Source organism: Glandiceps talaboti, chromosome 16 (assembly GCF_964340395.1).
Source record: "Glandiceps talaboti chromosome 16, keGlaTala1.1, whole genome shotgun sequence".
Taxonomy (NCBI): Eukaryota; Metazoa; Hemichordata; class Enteropneusta; family Spengelidae; genus Glandiceps; species Glandiceps talaboti.
The window spans coordinates 4,476,679-4,503,003 of NC_135564.1; the positions used below are offsets into that span (position 1 = coordinate 4,476,679).

A 26,325-nucleotide genomic window follows, 5' to 3' on the forward strand; every position below is an offset into this window, starting at 1 on the left:
GATTACATCTTTTTGCTTTGAAATTATCTTAATATAGTAAATACTTAGTATTTTTAGTACATTTTACGAAAAAAATCACAAAAGACAACTATTAAATTCTCATCTCTTTGACGAATTAATTGGTATAGATCAATTTCTTCATTCAAACTTTATATGCAGCTCATCAACCTTACAGGGAGAAAATAGTGTTTTAAGTAAACTGTGGTTAAGATATTGTTTGATTTAGGACTTGACAGATGATGATATAATGTTAGTCAATCTAACGAGATGTGTTCAAAATGCTATCAAAATTTTGCTGAGAAAAACATTTGTGAGTGAATGCGAATAAAAATACTATGCATTTAAAACTTAAAGAAATTATGTCTGAATTCTCAGCACATGTAATAGCACTTTACTTCATGTTAGAGGGTCAAATAATGCAAAAATGTTGACTTATGCTCACATCTATGCGTGAGGCAGAAGTTATGGTGTAGACCAAGAAATTGAATGTTCATTATTTTCAATATGTGCCTAGTAATATTCTATTTCAGATACTGAGAAGTAACCAAATCTTTGTATGGCTTTTGAACTCATTTGTCAAGACGACCTTTGAACTTATTTGTCAAGTAGAACTTTGAACTCATTTGTCAAGATGACCTTTGAACTCATTTGTCAAGACGGCCTTTGACCTTGTTTGTCAAGACACTGTGTTACTTATCTGTGGTCAAGATGACAAGCAGGTGATCATGACCCTGAAAATGTGGATATCCCTTGTGTCTTTGATTTTCTGTGCGGATTATTAGGCAAACAAATCAAGGAGAAAACAGTTGACAATACTGAAATTATGATAAGTGTAAAACTTCTAAGTCACCTAAGTCATAATATCCATAGTAATAGAAATATACATTTTTTAAATTCATTTTCTTCTAAATAACATACACCTGTTCATCTGGAGTATGAACTAAGGAGAACATTAGTTCACTTTCATGTTTTGAATTGTATCAAATAATTCACTGAAAAAGAGAATAATTTTGATGTTTCTTGCAGGTTTTGTTGTATTCAGTGATGAGTCCTTTCAATCTGTGTTGGTTGCATTCAGTGACAATTTCTACAGTCAGGATGACATTTCTTGTTGTTAACTCTGCACTTACATCCACCACTTATATCACCGGAACCCTGGTACATACAGATATAAAGGCAAAGTTAACTTTCATTGATTACATTACACAAAGTATAAAACTTGATCATGTTTCATAACCTACCCTTATCCTATCACACACACACACACACACACACACACACACGCATGTAACCATGCATACATGTATACACACACACACACATATGCATGTATCCATGCATACTTGCATGCATGCATGCACACACACATGCACGCACACAAACATACACACACACACACACACACACACACACACACACACACACACACACACACACAAACAACACACATATGCTGTCACACCCATCCATCCATCTTGCCACCCATTCCATCTACAAATCTCCAATACTTACATCAGGTCCCCATCTAGGTCCCTTAGTAACCCAACAAATCTCCAGCTTACACATGGTACACCTCAACCAATCACAGCCATCCTTCTTCTGTAGTACAATATTACATCGTGGACAGTGCAGGGCTTCACCATCAGTCACCAGTTTCTATGGCAATAGCAGACAAGTAAACAGTAGTGATTGGCAAAATTATTTCAAAATACAACTTTGGTAGTAATGTAGGTTCTCTAAAAATTGCAATCGTTAAACTTCCGTACGGTATGTTTATCATGGTACAGTGTAGCGTACACATACACACAGTGGGTGACTTAGTTGGTGATACCCTTGTGAAATGAACATACCTATACAGTGTGGTTGTGAATTTGTAATTTAATGTATGATCGTAAGTATCATTTGGGTATGAATATTTTCATTAGAATTTTCATGTTTTGAAGGAGTCTCATTTTTGTGGTCATACATGATAACACCAACGCTGAACATTGACCACTGTTTTTGATGACGTTTAACGTGAATTTCATGATATATAACGTCCAATATCAGAAGTGATATTTCGTGTTAAACGTCATCAAGAATGATTGATCTGGGCATAGGTATATGATAAATCTACATAATGTATATAATATCTAGTTTTGATGCTGGTCACGTAACTCACCTCTAACATTAACTGGGTTTGCTTCGCAGCGGTGTCGTTGGCAGCTCTTCTTTTCAAATCATCCTGATACTGTTTACAGTTTAAACCTTCATGTATGGCCTTGCATGTCAGACAGTTCTGTTTACCACAGATTGGACAAGGGAAGAAGTTGTTGTTGTCGTCATAGTAACACCATCCCTGACAATCTGGTGTCTTACAGTGGTAGCTATCTGCAGCCTGGTTTTCAGCAGTGTGTAAACCACGTTGTAAATATTTCTGGAAGTTTGCAGGAGATACAAGCTGTGTTGTTCAGATAAAGAAAAGAGAGGAATAATTATTTATGTTCTTCTGTTTTCATTTACATTTAGACAGTCAAGACACTAGCATGTAGATCTTGACAGTGATATCATGAGAGCTATTTGAAAATCATCTCGAAGTGGCCATACGGATGAGGATTGGGTACTCATTTTAGATTTTTAATTTATAAAACAATTTTATCATAGTTTCCTACTAAATGTTTCTTATTGCACGTACAATAACAAACTTTTTACACATATTATAGCATTTTACACTTTATTCAGTTACAAACACAGTACAGACTTTAATAGTCAATGTTGTTTCATATTAGTTTTTCAAGTAGGAAGCTATGATGAAATAGTTTTATAAATTAAAAATCCAAAATACTGTGGTAATATCCACATCCATATGGCCACTTTAACTGTTTAGACATTATCTGGAAATCAGAGTTAAGTTTATATACTCACAGCTTTGATTTCTCTCTCTGTCAGTTCAGATTGACAGGCATAGACATCGTCTTGGAACGGACATAACACTGCAGCTTCTTCAGAATGTACTATATGTTCTCCAAGACATTCCCTTCAAACAACCAAAATAATTTACTCCACATTTGCATCAGTTTTTTCACTCTTTTAGGACAATATACCTCAAGTACATCACAAAAGTAGTTTGGTTTGAGTTGTTGGTTGTGGTATTCGTGCTATCTGTTTTCAAAATTTGCTACCACACATTACTGCACTAAGGTGTAATTCTTTCACCAAAAATGCATAATTTGCTTACAAGAGTTTTGACACGTTCACGTTTGTCTATTTGTTGTCAGTGCTGTTCTTAAAACTCACTCTTACTCCAAGTATGATACCTTCATCTAGGTCTAATGATTGGGGGCGCTGTTTACCACAAAGATCCACACTTAAACTCATCTACAGAATGTGTGCAGAAATTCCCTGAGAATGACACCTTCACCTGGGTCTACTGGTTGAGGGCGATGTTTACTCTAAAGATCTATTCTTTAACTCACCTACAGAATGTGTGCAGACATTCCCTGAGAATCACACCTTCACCTGGGTCTATTGGTTGAGGGCGATGTTTACTGTAAAGATCTATTCTTTAACTCACCTACAGAATGTGTGCAGACATTCCCTGAGAATGACACCTTCACCTGGGTCTACTGGCATAAAGCAAATTGGACAATCAAACTCTTCAACATTGGCAATTAACTCATTCCCTTCTGCAGCCATCAGATTCATAAAGTTAACTTGACGTTGCTGAAGTCTTTGTTGTTCTTCTTGTCGTTGTGCCTATACAAATACAATACACTGAATTGAAAAGTGTTCATGGGGTGCGCTCACAGTTAACTCAAAATCTGTTTTGGCCGAGGGAAGAAGCCACAGGATCAGCACTTTTATATCTATAGCTTCTCATTTGGAATATCGACAGCAGATACAATGTATACATGGTATACACATGGTTATTACAACACTGTAAGATACATCATGTTGTTCAGCTCTATCAGGCTTCTAAACCATGACTGTACTAAATTGTCCAATATCCTGCACAGTGCAACCAAATTTGGTTGCAACCAATCAAGGGTAGTTATGCTGTAAAAGGTGTCAAAATGACCATGATGTCAGCCTTTCAATTCTGCTACATCAATAGTAAACATAGGTTTCTGTCATACTCTGGTATTTTACTAGTACAAACAACTGACAAGTATCATGTTCTTATCATCGGAAGTAGAAACTTTTCTGTTTGAACTTAATCTACATAATGACCTCTGTTTGAAGTGCTCATCACAAGTTCATGGCAGGACCTAAATCTTGTGATCTTGCAGACACTGACCCACAGAATAGTACAGATGTGAGCGGTAGCTGATAGTGTGGCATGAAGGTTGTGTCTGACAGACTGATAGTCAACTTGCATATAGGCATTGTATCTCAACTGTTGTCAAGTACTATGGGTTAAACAAATGCTTTATTTGAAATATTAACTGTACTAAAAATTTTTTTATTCCATTGTCAAGTTATATTCTCACATGGTGTGGCTGAAATCAGAGGGTTTCCAACTTGAATACATTTTAAGGGGGAAACAAACTATACATTGATTTATTTTCAAATGATAAATGCAAAGTATTCAGCTCAAGTGAGAACCACCTTAACCATTAGTTTAGAATGGGGTTTTGGTAATATATTTCTCTTTGTTGCCAGGACGATGGACTAGATTAATTTCAAGTGAACTCTTTCCATGGTCCTCACCAGAATTGTTTATTTTTTTTTTCATTATTATCTTACATTTCTGGTGAAATAAAATTCAATTCAATTCAAGCACAATTGGCAAAATGAAAAAAAAGTGTGACCGACCCTAAACATTTTTTACCATTTACAACAAAAAGATAAGAAATTCTTTGTCTTGTTAACTTTCATGCACGTCTGTTTTCTTTCCCCAGTGATGTATGTACATATTTCATCAAATTATCACAGAAGAGGTACCCTGACTGACATTTTGTTTGAAGCAATATTTAAAAAAAAAAATTAAAAAAAGATAAAATAAAATAAAATGAAACCCCAACCTACCTATCCTATTTTGTAAGGCCATGTTATAGGAAGCACACAATTTTTTTTTTGCCTTATATGCATATTAAGTAAGCTACAAAAATAAGTAACATTGATGCACTTCATACACCATTTTCTGATGTTTCTTTATGGTCTCAGAAAGAATAACATCATATCTACGATTTGTAAATCAAGCTGAATTAATTTGTTTATTTCTATGATAAACAACACAGAATTGTAACAGTACATGACAAAATATTCAATATTGAAAACGAAGTTTTGTTCCACTACATTTGAATTCCTATACAAACAGAATAACTTTTCACAACATCCCAATTAAAGTCACTGGCTGCAACTGGAATAATTTTTCATCATGCAGAAACTGCACATATAAAACACTTTAATAGCAAGATTGTAAGGTATTGCTGCATTTAGTCTGAATGAAATAAACCATTTACAACCCCATAACACCAAAGTAAAGCAGTTTCTGTAACAATCGTTTATAGCATCCACATCAAGTATAAACGTATACTGTTTCATTTGCTAATTGACCACATAAGAAAAGCCACATTCTAGGCTTGTAAACAAACCAATTGATAGAGTATACTTTTACACCTGATATGAATGTTAAATACGAGATTAGAAGAGTAGAGTAGTGCTTTACTTCAGTGTTACTCATTGTAAACCATTGTACTGTACCAAGATGCAGTTACTGTTCTTTTTTATTTACTACTTAAAGAGTCAGTGTGTATGTGGGGCAGATGTCATTTGCTTGTTCATGATTGGCTCTGCAGTTGTCTTCACTGAAGTAGGGAGGGTTACTGCACATGGGCTCGACAAACACATACAAAAAAGACTAACGTGAGGGTATCAGGCGCTGACCAGAAACAAATCTGTATGAAGAACATCTTTATTAAAAGACTCCAAAGTTATCTATTTCATTGATCATACTTACATGTTGCATTGTTTATACTGTCTTCATAACAAATGGAAATAGCTACACAGTTTTGACAAGAATAAACACAGTGTGTCACAGAGAAAGGGGAAATGTGAAGCTACTACAAGGCTCATTGGAAAACATACATATACTTTATCACCCATTAACAATACAGCTAACAGATGTGCTTGTTTCCTTTGTTTTTCAACCAATCAGAAGGAACCTTACAAAGTGCTTTATATTATCTGAATAGAACTATCAATCTGAAATCTCAGTGTCTCTAGTTCACTTTGTCATTAGTCACTCCATTTGCATATGGATCATGTGATCTCCTATATTGGGCATGACTTCAAATTTTGATTGGCTTCAGAAAGTCTCCATCAAGGAATCAAATTTTTCCATGAGCCAATCAGTGATTGGTATCAAGACAGATGTATGTAACAGGTGTGATCACGATCTTTCAAGAATGTGTACAATCATCTAACTAAGTAGCAAAGCTGACATATATGTGAAATATTTACAGAGTACACACCTATCAATGGAAATACATTAGAAAGATGAAGGAAACAAATATATTTTAGTTGTAATAACAGAAATAAACAACTTTTTCTCAAATCTATGACTTATTAGCAAATTTGAATTGATATTATCAATTCGCAGTTAAAATAAGTATGTGCATCACAAAGAGAAACCATGCTTGTTTCAAAGGACAATGTGTAAATATGTAGTCATTTCAGAAAACAAGTTACCCCCCCCCCCCCCCCCCCCCCCGGTAAGTATGAACAATGAACAACATATTGATACATTTCTGAACTTGCCCTGATGCACTGATGTAGATTTAGCTAATAGTAGTCCTTCCTACTTCCTTTCCTACTTGAAAAATCAATGTGAAACAACACTGACCATGCAAGTCTGTGTTTGTAACTCAACACATTGCAAAAACTAAATAGTTTGTTATTGTACATAGAATAACAAACATTTCACACATTTATTAATCCTTGGTCAAACTCTGACTTGTTCAAAACCTGTTTCATACTTACAGGTATCACTTGTCCCTATTGCATTTGAAGTCTTTGGACTTAAGATATAAGATTTATCAAATCATCATCTTGGCTGTGAAGAGTGTCTTATTTTAATATCAATATTTCCACGATATAAATAATGAATATTCACAGTATCCTTCTGGAGAGATAAGTTTTGGAGAAACTAAATCGAAATAACTCGTCAATTTTCTTCATCTGATAGACGTTCTTGCTGTCTATATAAATCAGCATCTGCTTGAGCAACTAATACATTATTGTCATCATCATCATCATCATTATTATTATCTTTAAATCTTAATGAATTGAATAATAATGCCATTGCCTCTTCTCTTTTCTTTCGTTCTTCCCTCTCAGCCTGTGGGAGAACGAAAGAAAAAAAAAAGATATCAGATATCAGACATTTGATATGATGAGATGGTAGATGACAACAATGTAGGATCTAGTAAATCCACAGAGTGATAGTCAGTTTTAGTTTTAAGTTAACCTCTTACATTTTTTAATATACCTGTTTTGCAAATTTCACTGTTTCTCCAACACTTGGCTATTTTAGACATGTTTATTAGGTCCCTTTTAACTGGGGTTAAACTTACACTGGTTTTACACTGGCCAACTGGCCAGTTTATACGGGTTCACTAGGCCAATAGGGGATAAACTTACACTGGTTTTACACTGGCCAACTGGCCAGTTTATACGGGTTCACTAGGCCAATAGGGGATAAACTTACACTGGTTTTACACTGGCCAGTTTATACGGGTTCACTAGGCCAATAGGGGATAAACTTACTCTGGTTTTACACTGGCCATTTTACCCCAATTCACTAGGCCAACAGGGGATAAATTTACACTGATTGTACACTTGCTAATTTTTCTATGGGATGGATGCAAAAGGGTTGCGCATCTAACCATTTACAATGGTCTACAAGGCCACTTTCAATAGAGAAAACAAAAATTTAAGAATTTTCACTGACCTGTTGAAGCAATTCAATATTCCGAGCTTCTGCATTCAAGCGTTCTTTTTCTCTCTCTGACAACTGATAGTTCTCAGGTACAACAAAATCATCAGGTCTATCTGAACCACACATTTCACAGCCAGGTCTTGTTGGCTGATTCAAATACGTACATATTGGACAAGTCCAGCCAACCTGCAATAGATATACATAACACTGTTTAGACTAGGGTGAGATCAATAGTTACTGTAGGATAAAAAATTATATTCTGTTAGTTAGGCCTCAGAACCCCACCCCCACCACCACCACCACCACCTAAATTGGCCAAAATTGACCATGTTTCAGACAGTGCAATCAATTTCAAATCACTATGTAGTAGTATGTAGTGCTATGAATACAAAGCCAGTATGTAGTAGTATGTAGTGCTATGAATACAAAGCCATTATGTAGTAGTATGTAGTGCTATGAATACAAAGCCAGTATGTAGTAGTATGTAGTGCTATGAATACAAAGCCAATATGTAGTGTGGTTGTTTTGTCTGCACTTTATTTTAGTGCCATAAATCTATATATCAACATAATTCATACAAAGATCACTGACCGTGTATTATTACGTTTATACCACTGTATACCAGTGATTACTTGCACTGGTGCGTGTGCATACTAGTGGTATTTTCACTGCAGTGCAATACCTAAAACATTATTGCATACCGCATGCTAATGATATGCAAATGAGGACAAGATAGTTCACTACAACTGAAATTGCTTGATAGCACTGTATGATTTTTATGGAAATTTGCTGTTTCAGATAAAAAAACATAATGTAATAATAACAGAACCCCATGTCACTTGAGTGCCAGTGTGGGTACTCAGAGGTATTTGCACTTGTGCTTGCAGCGTTTTCTGCTGCACTTTCACTTGCTACGCTCGTGAAAGTACAGGCGCAGAGAACACTGCAAACATTCATGCAAATACCCCAAGTACACCACACTTGCACTCGTGCGTCATGGGGTTCTGTCATAGCATTCTTAATACATGTATGTATTTAAAATGGAACGCATTTAATACTACACATGTTGCAGTTTATTTTATAACTTGTAGTTTCCTGATAATGACATTTTTGGGGAAACAAACCTCTCTACTTTGCTGTCTCTGAGCTGCAGGGGGAGGAGGAGGAGGTGCCGATGGTCGTCGTACGGTTGGTTGATTATCATCATAGTCAACAACACCAGTATGAGTGGCCATTAGGCCTACGCAAAAAAAAGTTTGTAAATATATAGTTACATCTATATATAGATAAATATTATAAACACAAATGAAAACTGGATGGTCTCAACAAAATGCAACTCAAATGGTTTCGAAAAGTTCTAACTGGTTTTCTTGTTCACAGAACATCAAAAGGTCAGTAACTGAGAAGGTAACTGGTTATTTCGGCACCTGACCATTTCATCCACAGTCATTTCGGCACCACTTTCTCAGTTCCCTGCCCGTTTTGGTATCAGTACCCTGGATGTTTCAGATAGAGTTGGGGTTAGGGTTTGGTTGGGTTAGGGTTAGGTTAGGGTTAACTGGTAACGAATTTATGCTAAAATAAGGAGAAACGAAACATCCAGGGTACCGAGAAAGTGGTGCCAAAATGACTGGGGACGAAATGGCAAGGTGCCAAAAACGTCTAGAAAGCACTGAGAATAGAAATTAATGCAAACAAAATCTAGGGTGTGAAAAGCTAAATACAAAAGTAAGGTATGAAAAGAGGTAGAAGTGTGAAAAGGGAAAGGAAAAGTTGGAATTAACATTAACAGACAGGTAGATTTGTTTGTGTTATGTGTATGAAGTAGGTAAATTCTACTAGTACTTGGCTTTCTAAGGGTTCTAACCAGGGTTTCCCACTGTTCATGTAGTTATGGAACAAGATGGGGGAGTCTGCAAGTTTTACTGGAACCATTTATTCTGTTACCAGGGTTCCCAAACCATAATATTGAGTGCGGTGCGGACAATGTCAATCTCTATAGAACTAAGGTTGAATGATTTTAAGTCTGTAAGTGTGTATTAACATAATGAAACACTGTGAATTCCACATTCGCATTAGTTCTAGATAATATAACTTTTCAGCTCTGGCAGGACATGACGAGGAACAGATAAACAGAATTGTTTGCCAAGTTGAAAATTTTTCTCATTTGCGAGAATTAAGATGTCCAGTCACTTTTACCTGGTTGATTAGGTCTGGTCTGTCGAGTGGCTTCAGTAGCTACCATATTATTAAACACTCTATCTTGTGTTGGTAGCTGCCCTCCAATTGCCCCAATCTCAGCACCACCTTGGCTGTTCTGTAACCCTTGCGATTGGGGTACATCTATTGGTACTATCTGGGGGCTTGGGTGCAATCTCTGTAGTTGCTGTGCTTCATAATCTTGCTGTGACAAACTGACATCTGAAGGAGATGTTAAGTACAGAAAGACAGATGCCCCAGATGTCACACGTAACCCTGCTAAAGTGTTTTCTTTCTTTGCAAGTCTTTGACCAATGACCCATTGTTGAACTTGTTCAGGAAATCCATATTTATCACTTATCTGTAAAAAAACCAGACACATTTCAATATCAACACCAAGGACAACAACTGTAAAGGAATAGACTTGGTACATGGTATATTATCCCAATTACTTTCACACCTGAATTTACATATATGGAAGCTAACCTTTACACACCCCTGGTTATAGTCAACACCTCCAGCAAATTTGGATCATTCTGTCAGATCCAGTTAGACACTGAAGAAGGGAAAGTGATTTGTTCAAAACATGTCTGTTTCTCAATCAAAAGTGGAAGAAGAGAACTTGTGAATGAACCATAGTGCTTCCAAGATGAACATACTATAGTGTTATGGTATATTGTATTTCAAAAAGGCTTTTTGACTTTAGATATCAATTTCCCGATAAAATATGACCAAATAAATTCTCAATTTCATATAATTATCTAAAAAGTTTCTCCGACATCAAAGACAACGATTGTCCATGACTATATTCAGACTTGCACAAGATTGATGATGTAGGCATGGGGGGGGGGGGGGGGGGGGGGGGAGAAGGAGGGGGAGGGGGGATATGTTAGTATTAGAATTTTCCTTTACCTCTCGTTTAAGCTCAGCTATTGTTGATGTTGGTTTCACTTTCAAAGACACACAACCCCCAGAAGTAACTTTGTCTTCTATGTGTACTCGTATGCTGTGAAAAGTGAAAATAATGACATTCAAAAACAAGCAACTAAATAAAAAAAATATTAGTTTGTTTTTTGTGTCTCTGACTGTGATATATGAGACTTCGAAATTATGATTCATTCAAACTTTCTAAGGAAAGAAAACTTTCCAGGCATCTTCCCCCAATGTGCTGGTCCAGCAGAGTAAGACATACAGTAAAGTCCACACCCTCATTTAACAACTGTGACAGTTGTCCCCTCCCTACTTGCTGGAAAATCACAATAGGATGTATTTAAAGTGAACACCTACCTCATTAACTGTGACAGCTGGCCCCCTCCCCTTGATGTTGGTGCATTGGGATTAACACTGACATTGAGTTGTGCCCTTTGCTCAGCAAGTATTGTAGCTAGTGTCTTTGCTCTATTGACATCACCACTGGCAATTACTTGTCTTAAATCATCAACAATGTTTGCTGCAAAATAGAATCAAAATGAAAATTACTCACAATACATCACTTGTCTTAAATCAGTCACAGTACAGTTTATTGCATAATAGTAGCTTTGACGACTGTTACATACATGTACTTTTACATAAAAGAACATTTTATGTCAAAGGATTTGATTTTTATCTCAGAGGTTGGCTATTTTCCAGGATTTTAGTTTCATTGTGCTAAGAAAGCATTACCATTTTTATAGGTTCTTCATCTTGGTAGAAAAGTGAACTTTGCCAACAAAGTGTGAAAATTTGGACAAAGTTGATGACACTTACTGAAGTCTGTATCAGGTTGTGTTACAATCTTACACAAGAATTTGGCCAACAAAGTCTAAAGATTTGGACAATGTTGACAATACTTAATGAAGTCTGTATCAGTTCATGTTCTTACACCAGAATTTGGCCAACAAATATTTGAATTTGGACAAAGTTTAATTATTTCATTTACCATCCAACAGGCATTGCCCAATAACAGGACGAGGGTTCAGTGATAGTGCAGGAGGAAATCGGAGTACCCGGGGAAAACCTGCATTGTTCGGTAGAGTCAAACTGAACGACACTCTTCTTACTTAAAGTGTGGTAAATTTAATCAAACCTTGAATGGGTTTGAACCTTGACTGCAGTGGTAAGAGGCAAGTGGTTTAACCACTTGACCACCAACAACCCTATTTGTTGACAACAAGTTGACAATACTTACTGAAGTCTGTATCAGGTTGTGTTCTTAGACCAGAATTTGCTACTCCACCTCTTCCTGGTATTGATGGTTGGGTTTTAGGAACAGCTCCAATATTAGGTCTACTAATACCAGGTTGTGGAACACCTGCAATATCAAAAACATATATACATAAGTTTTAACACCTTTAATTTGTAGATACAAAGACCCCTCAACAAACTACATTTTCATGCCATCTTCAAATAATATAACTTCTGACAGGCATCATTGGTAGACTACCGAAGAGGAAATAGATGTTGTGTTGATTGCATTATTTTATCATTATTTTCCACTTATAATATCCAAATATCAGAATATATGATTGCATGATGCATGCGTTGGGTAGAGGTGAGAGTGTTTTGACACAAGACAAACAAAAAGTGTACACACCACCATTTGGAACCCATGCCTCCATTGGTGATTTTGATGGAATCAGGCCAGGCAGTGGTATACCAACACCGCTAAACCGCGTAGTATCTGTTTATCAAAATAACGAAGTAAAATGACATGCCATGCCAAATTGGAGTCATAAACAATAAACCTAGTGTTGAAAACTTGAATTAAAGGTAAGAATATGGTAGAAAAGATATTTACGATAACATCAATATTTGTTAACTGCATTTCCTTCTGTAGAACAGTCACACAGTCTATAATTTATGCTAACTATGGGGCAATTAATTATGTAAGTTCTTGTATAACGAGCAAATACTAAAAATTTGAGATCACATGATAATTTTCTAGATGGCATTGCTACCAAACCATGTCCGAGTATTTTTTTAACAGAACAGAATATAACTTTATTGTCCATTTATGGAAATTTTCCTTAATGAAGTTTGGTATTCTCTACTTTCTCTTAAAACACAATAAACAATTTGGAGATACCAACCTGTACCAGCCCTTTTGATTTCATGCAAAGAATTCTGAATGATGGTTGCAAAGTTTTGTCCTTCCCTGGTACCATCAAATTGGATTGCAAATCTTAGATTTTGGCCTTGTGTGTTTATCGTAATTTCATGCCAGGCTGACGCTTTGATCTCATATTGCACTTCATTCAAGACAAATTGCAGCAATTCCTGTAAGGAAAACATCAGTTAGAAATATTCACTTAATGTAGAATGTGCCTTGGAAATAAACTGTTTATACTTTTGCTGTTAGTAATTACATTGTTCAAGAAAAGTTCAACCTCTTCTCAATTAAAATCATGAAACAAAATTAGGGGTAACCATACAAGTTTTTGAAATCGAAGCAAAAAATATTATCAAAATTAAGCTCTATTAAAATCCCATAAAGATTAGTATTCTTCACTGACATCAAAAAGTGTTACCGATACAAATATACCTTTTAATAAAGAGACGATGTTTTGTCCAGATCATTAGTTTTTTTATGTACCTCCCTTTACTGGGAAAACACTTTTAGCTGGATGCACATAGCCTATATGTTGTGATCTATCTCAGGAACTTGAGAAAACATTATGGCCAAAATGGCAGCTAGATGTTAAATGTATATGTAACACTCATACAGCTTTAGCTTGTAACCTGGGCTATGTCTTTTGCTGTACCCCTTTCCTGGGCCTGGTGATCGCTCTTCCTGCAGGACTGACACTGGTGCCCATTTTTTGAATTTTCACTGTCCTCTCATCTACTTTGATCCTATTTTGAGATGTCTTGGATGGAATTTCACTATAGACTGTGTTTGGTTGAATACATAACTAGACATCAAATTCTGTTTTGTGCATGTTATGTCTATGGCAGGGAGTGACTTCACTGATACCAGCTTGAAATAGGTCGAGGACAGGAAAATTAACAAAATCAAAATGTCTGTTAGGATTAGTAAAATAGTGTCGTACGTAGTATCGATAGTCCTTCAAGTCTACAGGTAAGCTAGTGTGGCTTATAACCAGATTTTCAATTGTCTGTGGGCATTCAGTTTCAAATAATTTCTACTCTTTTAAGAGAATTAAAATAGATGGAATTATGCAAAAACATCTATTGAAAAATTTGGTAGTAAAAATTTGGGTAGATTCCCAAGTTTCTTACCAGTGACGTGTGATTGCAATTTAAGTTATTCATTCGTAAGTACACATTACAAAAGGGCTTTCCTAACAAGTTGGTACCTCTCGAGCCTTCACTGAGTAATCCCAATTCAGTCGAGTGGGTTAGAGAAGCAACAACTTTTATGACATTTATAGTCGATAGTGATATGTGTAATATTTGGGAGACTGAGTATGAATCTACATTACTTCCTTTGTTCTTAGCCTAACTAAAATAATCATAATAACATAAAAGATTGTTTCCAATGACATACACTTTAAGAGAACAACCTTGGATACAGTCAAGTGTAACCTGTCACTCTTTGGATTTCAAACCACTATAAAGAGGTTGGATGGATGTAATGATGTATGTACATATGGAAGAAACTAAATAGGGTCTAATTCAAGTACTTTACAGTAAAATTTCAAAACAAAAGGTTTTATACTACACTGATCTCATTAATCCTAACCATATGTGCTTTTATTTGTATTGTTTCATTATACAAAAACACCTCACATACTAAAATTGACCATTTGATTCCTAGGTGATAGGTCCTAAGGAATCAAATATGGAATGTCACATGATCAAATTTTGACCAATCATACCCCATCATTTTGTAAACCTGCATCTGATATTTTTCACGTTGAAATGTAATAGGTCTTACCGCCTTTGTATGTAAATGCTGGACTAAAACTAGGAAACGTCCATTTTGTTGTTCGAAAACCTGCAATGTGGCTTGAGTGGCATCTCTGCCGTCAGAAGCTGCTGCGCGCCATGGTGGTTGTTGTGTTTGGTCATATCTTAGAAAATTTGCCTTGCTTGTGGTTAGCATCGTACCGTAAACCATATTGGACGTAGTTATGATTTCTGTTCTCAAAGTGTTCAGGCCATCTCTTGTAATATTGCGCATACAAATAGAAAATAAAATGGTGCAAGGTACTTCCGGGTGTTTGGGAAATTCCGTGTGAGTAGACTGTACAGTCTATTCTACATACTGTTTTGCATACGTTGGGAATGTCACATCAATGAAATAGGTGGGGCCGGGGACACACTAGTCTGTGGTGGCGCGCCGTGGCCGCGAGAGGTATAAAGATATTCATTATCAGAAATTGTTAATTCAATGCGATTGAAGTATGAAGGTCATTGAGTCTTACGTATCATATTTCATTTTTGTTAGGGTTAAACGAAATAATGGAAAAATGTATCCCGCCATATTCTTTGAAAGCAAATGTGGTTTTTATTTATCAAAAATATAATTTTGCAATCATACTAGAGTTATATGGCATGTGTTTGATTGTAATTTTCAAACTCCCATTGTCATCTGATTGTAACTTTTAAACTACCATTTCTTCAAAATTTTACAAGATCTGGTTCCTGTAATCCCCGACCTGGTTCCTTTTCTGAGTGATGTATATATGCTATCATAGACAATGACGGGTAGTCTGTTACAAAACATTGCACCAAATTTAACAATTACCATGCATTCTTGCCACCAAGGAAACAGGGCGTATTTAAAATCGTCGTTGAATAATTTTAATAGAACTAAAGGTGTGCCTCTTTACATATCCGGGAACTTTATATATTGAGTCTATCATTGTACGGAACCCCCATTTCAAAATGGAAATTTCCATTTTCAATATGACGCAAAATCTATATTTAGAATTTACCTCACCCCCTTTATTGAGTTCCACCCACAATGCACTATCATGATCTTACCTAGGTTGTACGGAGTTGTGGGTAAATATGAACGACCTATTTGTAAGGTTACTACTACAAAAACACTGGGGAAATTGATGTCAGCTGCTGTGGAAAACTAAGAATTTATAGACGAAGAAATCGATTACTTCGAGGAGTTTTGGTCGACGATTTGATGTCCAGTATATCAACAGTTACACCGAGGATATCTAAGTAGGCTACCGGACGAGTTATCTCGCTTATTTGTGGAATATTCCAGGTTTGGTGACCCATTGTGTTTTGTTGTGTATTGATGGCGGGGAAGACTTCAACGGATTCTACTTCCCCAGATTTCACGAAACAGTCAATGTCTACGCAAATACAACTCACGCGACGGTACAGTCATCCGACAAGTGTGTTTAAAAACTGGATTGTTGCTTAAGTATTATTTTACCTATATTTATTGAAGTGTACAGTGTGATCTTTTATTTTTGACATTGTCTTGTTGTGAATCCCGATCAGCTGGTCCGATATCAAAACAACAAAGCTCGCGCTTTATCGGAAGAATATTTTGACCAGTTCTGAAAATCCTCTTTGAAGAATCGAAATGAAGCTGTTGGAGAACGCAAAATTGGAAGCAGTCAGTGACGCCCTGTCAATTGAGACTGGGGACAGCAAAATAATCGGCAGGTAGGTGAACACAGTCTGCAGACCAAATACATGTAACGTTATTTGTAACTTGTACACTGCAAAACAGTGCAACTGCAGCTCTATTTTCAAGAATTTATTTTTAAAATATTACAATCAGTTACCCATAGTGAATAATATGGACTCGTATTTTTAGCTTGGAATGTCCACTGAGGTCTCCCCTTATACCTCCATGGAATGTCGGAGTGGTAATTTCTGCAGAATTCACCCTGACAAAAAAAAACCACGAGCACTCTATTCCAAGCCAGGATTCCGATCACGTACATCTACTGCTCGTTACAAACTACCTTGCAACATGGTGGTTCTTCCTATCCTACCTCCAAGCTTGGAAGTGTCAAATCATTTTATGGTCATTGGTCGGCCGCTGTCGTGCCTTGCAAGTTACAGAAGTCATTTCTATCATGACTCAACCAAGGTGATAGCAGAATTTCTGGATTTTCAAAAAAATTAAACGTCTCGTCCATGACACAAGTAAATCGATATGCAAATCAAGCTTACAAGTTACATAGAGTAAACATACAATTTTGAGTGATATCTGTGGAAGTATACGAAGTTGATAATAAGTTTTCCCATCATTTCATTTGACCATTTGACTGTAATGAAGATGTATCTACAATGTATTGTGTTTATCTAGACAGAATAGAACAACTTTTTGTGAGTTAGACATGTCAATTAGAATACAGGGGGGGGGGGGACCTGGAAGATGTAGCTGAAGTCTAGTTCTTGGGTGTGTAGAATGTCAATACTTAGTTCTGAGCAATATGTGTATACATGTATGTAATCTGATTAAAATCTGATGTAGTGTACTTGGTGTGATTTCTTTTTAGCTTTTATGTTTATTGTCGTTTGTTCTTTTGTGAGTAGCTGATACCTACATTTGAAACAATACTATAGGTGTTCTTAGACCCAATCACATACTTATGTGGAGCCAACTAGAATCTGTATTATTACAATATAATACTCAACGTTTGAAATTGAAAGAACAGAGAACCACCAAACAGTAATTATAACATCGTTGTCAGGACTCTGTGGTTGAGCTCTTTTGAACAGAGCGCTCAGAATTACTGTACCTGTATGCTTTGGCACATTAATTTATGTATTCTCATTTTCTGAGTAAATTCACTCTGTGCTCTTGTGTGGCTCATGAAAATCTATGGTATTGTGTCAGATATAGGTAGCAAACACTCACAAAAGGATAAACAACATTAAATGTAATAGCTAAAAAGAAATTCGTTCTGAGTATGTACACTACATGAGATTTTAATCAGATTGACATGTATGCAGACATAGACAACTGATTTCCCAGTTAATAAATCACCATTACTTGGTATATATGTGTATCATATTTAATTCAACAAGAAAAGTTTCTTGATAATATGAGATAAATTTTAGTGTTAAATTTTGGCAGGAATATTCATGGCCTGTACCTATTTCTGCAATTATTGAATCACATCATGACATAGATAAGAAATAAGGGTACTCCATGATGTTGATATCAAAGGTTTTTGCAATAATGTGCCATTAACGATTCAATGAGACAGTGAAGGTGAAATACAATGAAGGTGTAATACATATACATGTATTGATTATTATCTGTTATGAGATGCAGTGTTAGTTGAAATGCTGTGCCCTTCACACTTCTCACATAATAACAATAACAATATTGTACTTCATTTGCATAACTCAAGATCTGATCTGAACCAATTACCTTTTCTATTGTATGGTGACCATCTTGATAGAATCTAAGATCATCCACTCAGCATCTATTGTCTTATCATCATTGTTCCAAAAGCGCAGTCTTTACACATAATGTTGGTGATTTGAATTTTTTTTAGAGACTTTAGACTTTTAGAGATTTTAGTATATAATCCATAAAACTTTGGCATCTTTGATTTATGATTCAGGATTGAAGAATTTTGATAACCTTAAAAATGTAAATTGTTTTGTAGGGTTGAGAGCTATTCCTGCAAGATGGCTGGAAATGATAAGCGACTGTTCAAGATCATGAGTACAGAAGGCCAGTCACCACATGATCTACAGGCCTTGTCACCTCCCCAGACACAGGTGTCACTGAGTCCTAGTCGACAGTACAGTCGAAGTGCCAGTGATGAAGGAGAAAGTCCATTATGTGATACTTGTAGCAGGAAGATGATATTTTATCTGACATCCACATTGAATGCATCTTTTCACCCAGACTACGACTTTAGGTACAGCATAAATCCTACATTTATGATTTACTACTACTAGTACTAGTAGCTAGTATTGATTTGTGAAATTTAGTGGAATCTATACTCATACATGTCATATTTCAATAAAATAAATTTGGATGGCATGTACTTTGTTGATGAAATCACAGCAGAAGGAATGATGTTTACGATCATGTTAAATCCTATTCTCTTATTATTCTTATTCTTTATTGGAATCCAATCAGCTTTCTACAAAGTAGTGGCTGTGATTATTGTGATTATTGACAAATGTGTACAGTATTTATATAATAAATCTATTTTTTCTACATTTGTACTCATTAACATGTTGTTTTGAAGTTTGCATCTCATAGTTATTTGATTACATTGTTTATACATCCCAAAGAAATTCATGTGATGTTGACTATAACATTCCAGAAATCTTGTAACAACAGCTTTTAGTCACAATGAATAAAACATTAAAAAGTTTGATAGTTGCCAAGATTAACAATTTCAAATGTACTATTTTTAACCTTTCAGTGGTTCTTCACCTCATGAACTTTTACATGTTGACTTGTATATGTATATATAAAAAACATTGTGGGCAAAGTTCCATTTAAACTAGGTTTCATATTCTAGTATTTTTTAACGAGCAGATAATTACATAGATAACTTTTGCTGTGCATTGTGTTTGCACAAAATTACTAGTGGAACTAAGTGTCATGAGTTGAAATAACTTGGCGTGTTTATTATTATGTTACAGTGAAGCCAAAAGTCATGAGTTCAGTCGTGAGCCAAGTTTCCAGTGGGTAGTGAATGCCATCGATAGTAATCTATTCGTTGCTGGTGGAGAGGTGTATTCCGCCCTCAAACCTAAATTATGGGCTGCCATTGATGATGAAATAGTATTGGCTGACTGTGATTTCTACAGGTAAATGAGTCATTGGTTATCATTACATCACTTCACCCAATTTTTCAGTACGTTACTTCTTCATCAATGCGATGATTTTTTGTTTGTTTAGGGTAGTAAGTAGGTAAAAAATGTACTGGGGTTCGAACCTTTCCAATGTCATTTTACACAGGGTTCAAAAACAAACTTAAGATAGATTCTATGGGAAATACTGTTATGTTTCTCCTTTCTGTTTTATAAGGTAACTGTTCTGAAACCTTAGAAAAATACTGTTGATGTAACTTCACAAAGTGTTGTTTTGGGTATCAATTCATAAGATACAGTAAAATGATCATTATCAGTAACAACATGTAAATAGAGATAATGGTAATCATAAATGTCATTGTGGTACCATATTAATTTCAAGTAAATATTTCTCTGTGACTGTCACTCATTAGTTACTACTTCAGTTGCCAATTTCCAGATTGACATCAGACATACAGGCATCACAAAGTTCACAGTATAGTGAATATATGCAGAAAACAGCATTCTTTGACAAATTTGATAATATAGCAGGTGTACATTTGTAGAAAGAGCGAGTGGTAATTGTTTAGGCTTTACAATGTAAATTATGTTTGTATAAAGTATAGCAGTCTTGTCCGATATGCGAAATCTGGCCATTTACAAACTTTGCATTTTATATTTATTATAATTGTGATTGCCTTGAGCTTTCAGGAGAGAAAACGTACTATAGATTCACATGAAAGCTATTATTTACTTGTAGTTGTGTACAGCAGGTTTTTTTTTTTTCACAACATTTGTACCATACAAGTTAATACACACAAGCTGTCTACAAAATTTACAACATAGCAGATATCTGTGGAAATGCATAAAGAACTATGAGTAACCCGTCTGACCTATTGTGAGCCATGTGTTGCAGATAAATATATGCTTATACAATGTTCTGTAAAACACAAATACAGTCCACATTTTATATGACAGCAATTTCTCCAGAAATGTACCACTAGCATGTTTCTTTCTGTTCCTATTTCACATGTACTAGATGTAGTTCCTATGGAAGTCAAAGGATTTTATTATTATATTACTTTATTATCCCTTACGTTGGGAATTTGTCTTGTTACGATATATATATATATATATATATATATATATATATATATATAAATCTGCTAAGACAGTGCTCTATACCGCAGTAGTGGCAGAGCGTAATATATATATATATATATATATATATATATATATATATATAACTCGGTGAGTATCAATCTGCTAAGAGAGTGCTCTATACCGCAGTGGCAGAGCGTAATAGTTTTGGTAGTACTAAAAAGAGTTCCAGTACTACCAAAACTATATATATATATACTGGTAGATATATAATGAAGTATTCACTGATTTTGCGTGCAATAAAAAATTTACAAAAACAATATTGTGTAGAGGACTCCTAACACGAGATTGATGTGTTATCAGAGAACTTCATTAAGAGTGCAGACTGTAGTATTAGTGTATTGCTAGCTATTTATATATTCACAATGACAAATATCTCATTAAATTTACATTTCTACTTATTCTTGTCCACAGTTACAATCCCGACTTGGAGTGTGATCCTTATGGTGAAGAAGGCATACTGTGGTCCTTTAATTACTTCTTTTACAACAAGAAGTTAAAACGTATCTTGTTCTTTACCTGTCGAGCTATCAGGTTAGTTCGAAAACTGCATAAAGAATTCAATTCATTAAATGTAAAACTTGTGGAAAGTTGATTTATGTATTACAACAGTATTTTTAACTTTCCAGTTATTGTTGTGACATAACTGACGGTTTTGTAAAATATCAGTCATTTTATCAAAAAGGTAACTACATATACATGTTGACTGTGTGTCTTGTTGATTGTATCCTTGCCATCAGGCATACAATGTATAACCCAAAATCAAGACAATGATATATACATGTAATATTAAAGCGTACATTTATATCTCTGAAATGTATGAGCCAATTTCAACCAAATATGATCAGCTCATCAACAAGTAAAGGAGCCTCTGAGATTCATTTATATGTAGATCTTTACATCATTGTAATTACCATATTTGGAGTTCATTGGCAAGTAAAGTGGCGTGTATGAGTTTCATGTAATTCTTTAGTTCACTGTAATTACCATATTTTCAGCTCGTCGGCAAGTAAAGTAAAGTGATGTTTATGAGTTTCATGTAATTCTTTAGTTCACTGTAATTACCATATTTTCAGCTCGTCAGCAAGTAAAGTAGCCTCAGATTCTGGTATTGGTCAAGATCTAGGTATGGACATGGATGGTGATGACATGGAGTATGACTATGTTGATGAGACCGATGATTTCACTTATTCCACCAGAGGAAGGCAAGTACCACCCCCTTATGTGTTGATTATTTTGGACAGATCTTGGATAAACAACCAAGTTCAATTTTAGTTTATTCTTCTAATGCAGATCACGTCATCAAATTGGTATATTTGACCACAGACCTCGGTCTGAGCTTGCCCCAAAAGTGGCAATAATTGCACTTCATGATTAGTGGGAAGTCATTGGTGGTGCTCCTTGTGCACATGTTTATGTATTCACCAGCAATGCATGCTTGCATCCACCAATTCATAATCCACACTTGCATGCACGCACACACACACACACACACACACACACACACACACACACACATATATATATACATACACACACATACATACATGCATACATACATACATATATACATACATACATACATACATACATACATACATACATACATACATACATACATACATATATACATACATACATACATACATACATACATACATACATACATACATACATACTATATAGTCATTCATTGAGCAGTGTTTAGACCGTACTTCTAGTCACTAATAATGATGTTATTCTTCTCTTTAGACTGACTCCTGTGATGTACTGATTGCAGTGGATTTCATTTGAGCTGAAGTACAATCATAAGATGGATAGCGTGGTGACATCAAATGTGTGCAACACCACAACTTGTATATTGGTGACTAGATCTTCAGTGTCACAGTGGTTTTTACTGTAATTATGTCAACAATAATAGATGTTTTAGTAGTGATAGTGAAACTGTTTTAAAATGTTCTATGTGTAGATATTGTTTGGTCAGTGCACAGTACAATCTTTATGATGTTAAGTTATCCATGAAGGGTGTGAGAATATTTCAGCAAGCTGAACTCAAAAATAAGTTAGAGTTTCAGTTTATTGTATGTTCATAAATAGTTACATAAATCTTGCCATTTTATGTTGTGAGACAAAGCTGAGTTTAAAGAGTTGTGGGATGTTAAATAACATTTTACCAATATTGAGAGTGTTCCAGATGAATATATCTTGTTTACAATGGATTCATTTCTACTGGTAAATGATAGTAGTAAACAATATGCAAGGTGTAGATTGGTAAAATGAAAACTGGTGGATAGACTGAGAGGTGTAGAACTTGAAGCTGCACTTGCTGCAACTGGAATGTTTTTTGAAACTGTTTTGTTTGATATAATGGGTCCATTGTAATACCATACCCTATATGTTATTACATCTGTACCAAAGATTACATGCACTGGTGCACACTCATACTAGTGGTATTTGCACTGCAGTGCAATACTGAGAAAACATTATTGCATACCAGCGTGCAAATGAGGACACCACCATTCTGCCTGAAAGTGTGTAATCACATAGTGTCATTTTTACAGAAATTTGTTGTTTCAGACAAACAAAGTGTAATAATAACAGGACCCAATGCCTTGTGTGTGCCAGTGTAGGTACTCAGGGTTATCTGCATGAGTGCTTGCAGTGTTTTCTGCTGCACTTGCACTTGTTACACTTTTGAAAGTACGGGCACAGAGAACACTGCAAGCACTCGTGCAAGTACCTAGATAGAGTACACCACGCTTGCTCTCGCACGTCATGGGGTACTATCACAGTATTGAATCCCTCATGGGTAAACATATTTGTGTAGCTGTACACATAATATGGTGCAGTAAATCCAAACCAATTGATTTTTGCGTCCTCATCCAAAAATCGTTAACCCCAAATGTGATCACGATATCAACCTATTACTGTACTACTTATGGATAAAGTCAGTAGCAGTAACAAGTACAATGTCTACTTATTGGTGTTTTAAATGTTTGAAGTGAGTATATTGTTGGTTGTGTGAAACAATAACACTCCAGTTACAGCTAGTGCAGTTTTCAGTAGGCTTTGAACTGTCCTAGCAATACTTTGAAAAGCTCACCAGTTTGAAGCGAGATTATGTGTGTATGCAATGTTTGCATCAGACTGAGAGTATGTTAGGCAGAAAAGTATGCCATCACAGGGCGCCCTCACAAATCAGTTATGTCTTTTTGCAGAAATAAAACATACTATGGTAGTAAGTTTAATATCTCTTCCAAGGACAGATAAAAATAACTGTATGTGTATTTCTACATACATGTATTTAAGGTTGTCCTTGGTGTTTCAAAAGCATAACTTTGCTAAAAGAACAAATAGGTCCAGAACAGTTGGCATTTAATGCAGGTATTTTGATATAGGATATTTAAAACTGAACAAAAAAGACTGGAGCGTTAGTATTCATGGTTCACTAATACTGTGCTTTTAGAATATTTTGATGTTTTTATTTATGTTTTAATGTTATTTTTAAGACACATTTGGTGTAATGTGAATGGCAAAGTTTTGCCTAGTTTTATGTGGAAGGAGCTGTGTTGTGTGTAAGGAAGATTGAAAGTAAAATGAGTGTGTTTGCACTCAGGTTGATAGCAAAGTTATTCAGGATAACAAAAACTTAATCCTTTTGAATTTAGAATTGTTATTGTTCCGTTAAAAAGGCAAATATATATGGTTGAAATTGTAGTCCAAATTATCACTCATATAGTATAATTATAGGACCGATTGTTTACTATGTGTTTGCCAGTTTGGTAGAAATGATAGAATTAAGTATATTCAGAACAGTTTCCATGGATAAAGGTTTATTCATAACTGTGATTTACAGACTTGAGATTAGTTGAGTTATATGTGGTTAAAAGGCTCAAGTAGCCATACAGGCATGCATAGATTTGTAGCATGTATTGCATCAAGCTACAAAGTACCATACTGACTGAATAGTATATACTATTCAGTACTGAATATTTTGACTTTTTTTTTTTTAAATTTTTTTTTTGTGCTGGGAATTGCTCCAAGCGATTTTCTGTTATGCAGACAAATCCACACAAACATACACAAATGCTAGAGTTTGTGTTTCTTTGGTTTCTAAAGCATGTTTTTGTCACAATAACCAAGCCTCATACTAGTATATTAAGCTAGTGGAGGCATAACATGCAGTGGAATGATGTGTGCTATACGGTTGTTTTACAAATTCACTGACGTGTGTATGTCTATAGCAGTATATCTATGAGCGTATTAGACTGTAAGATACGTTGTGTTGCTCCTCCCTCACCAGTGTGATCGATGTTTGAGGGCGTCCCATCATTGCTACACCCTCACCAGTGTGATCAATGTGTGAGGGCGTCCCATCATTGCTACACCCTCACTAGTGTGACCAATGTGTGAGGGTGTCCCATCATCGCTACACCCTCATCAGTGTGACCAATGTGTGAGGGCATCTGATCACAGCATACCTTACAGACTATGTGAGTATATATACCGAATGGTTTTGCTAAGACTTTCTGTTTTCAGTATCGTATGTGTGTTTGGTGTAGATTACTCTACAAACTTTCTTCAAAAGTATTGATCTTTTATGTGTACATAATAAGAGGGCTGATGCAGTTTTCCTCGCCTTGTGATATTTGAAAAAAAGGTGTATTGTGAAAGAATTAAGATTATAGAGTCATTTTAAGATGTTTTTGTATGTGATATGACGTGACGTGACGTGGTGTTATGTTGTAGGAGACAAAAACAGTGTAAATAGTATCTTGTATGATATTGTGTATGGATTGTTATACACTATTCTGTACAGGTGTTTTTATACCCTTCAAATAAACTGGATGTTCAATTTATTGGTCAGTATGTCTGTTTTCATATGTATGCTTTTCAGATGTAATGTATCAATATGTCTGTATTTGTATGTTTCTGTATTTGTATATGTGTTTAGCACCCTTCAGCCTACCACCTCATCTAGTAAAGAAGACAACATTACGACATTCTTTGCCAAAATGTTACAGCTAAAGTAATGTAGGCTTGGTGTTCCACTCATGGGCCATTACGTTTTTGACACAACAATATGACTAACAATAACAGACAAGGATTTTCATGACACAGATGTGCACTGTTATGATGTAGAATGACCAGGGTATAAATTCCATATATTTTTGCGTATGCATGGTATAATACATATTATAAATGCATGATGCCATGAAGGTAAGTGGTGTAAATATACCAATGATTGTAACTATAAGTATTTTACTCTCCAAACACCAAACAGTTACAAAGAAATAATTATGATATGTGTATTGGTAAAATACTGCCCATGGCAATGTGTACAACTGAAATCC

At 35.4% G+C, this 26,325-nt stretch overlaps 2 protein-coding genes across 3 annotated transcripts; one reads left to right on the forward strand and one right to left on the reverse strand.

Moving 5' to 3' along the window:
- Positions 1 to 163: 163 nt before the first annotated feature.
- On the reverse strand, positions 164 to 15,288 carry LOC144447401 (ranBP-type and C3HC4-type zinc finger-containing protein 1-like). Of its 2 annotated transcripts, XM_078137413.1 has the most exons (14): positions 14,997 to 15,288; positions 13,189 to 13,375; positions 12,693 to 12,779; positions 12,288 to 12,410; positions 11,408 to 11,570; positions 11,033 to 11,126; positions 10,121 to 10,481; positions 9,046 to 9,161; positions 7,934 to 8,107; positions 3,554 to 3,735; positions 2,905 to 3,016; positions 2,162 to 2,440; positions 1,513 to 1,656; positions 164 to 1,155 (listed from the first exon to the last, which is right to left on the reverse strand). In XM_078137413.1, exons 1-14 carry the CDS (start codon positions 15,240 to 15,242, stop codon positions 1,075 to 1,077), a joined length of 2,349 nt encoding a protein of 782 aa, XP_077993539.1. In that variant the 5' UTR covers positions 15,243 to 15,288; the 3' UTR covers positions 164 to 1,074. The 2 variants fall into 2 exon arrangements, with proteins under 2 accessions (XP_077993539.1, XP_077993540.1); XM_078137414.1 differs by lacking the exon at positions 12,693 to 12,779.
- An 812-nt stretch (positions 15,289 to 16,100) lies between these two features.
- LOC144447487 (repressor of RNA polymerase III transcription MAF1 homolog) lies at positions 16,101 to 25,830 on the forward strand. Its single transcript, XM_078137524.1, has 6 exons — positions 16,101 to 16,696; positions 18,664 to 18,921; positions 19,661 to 19,828; positions 21,386 to 21,505; positions 22,048 to 22,176; positions 22,724 to 25,830. Exons 1-6 carry the CDS (start codon positions 16,614 to 16,616, stop codon positions 22,743 to 22,745), a joined length of 780 nt encoding a protein of 259 aa, XP_077993650.1. The 5' UTR covers positions 16,101 to 16,613; the 3' UTR covers positions 22,746 to 25,830.
- Positions 25,831 to 26,325: the final 495 nt, after the last annotated feature.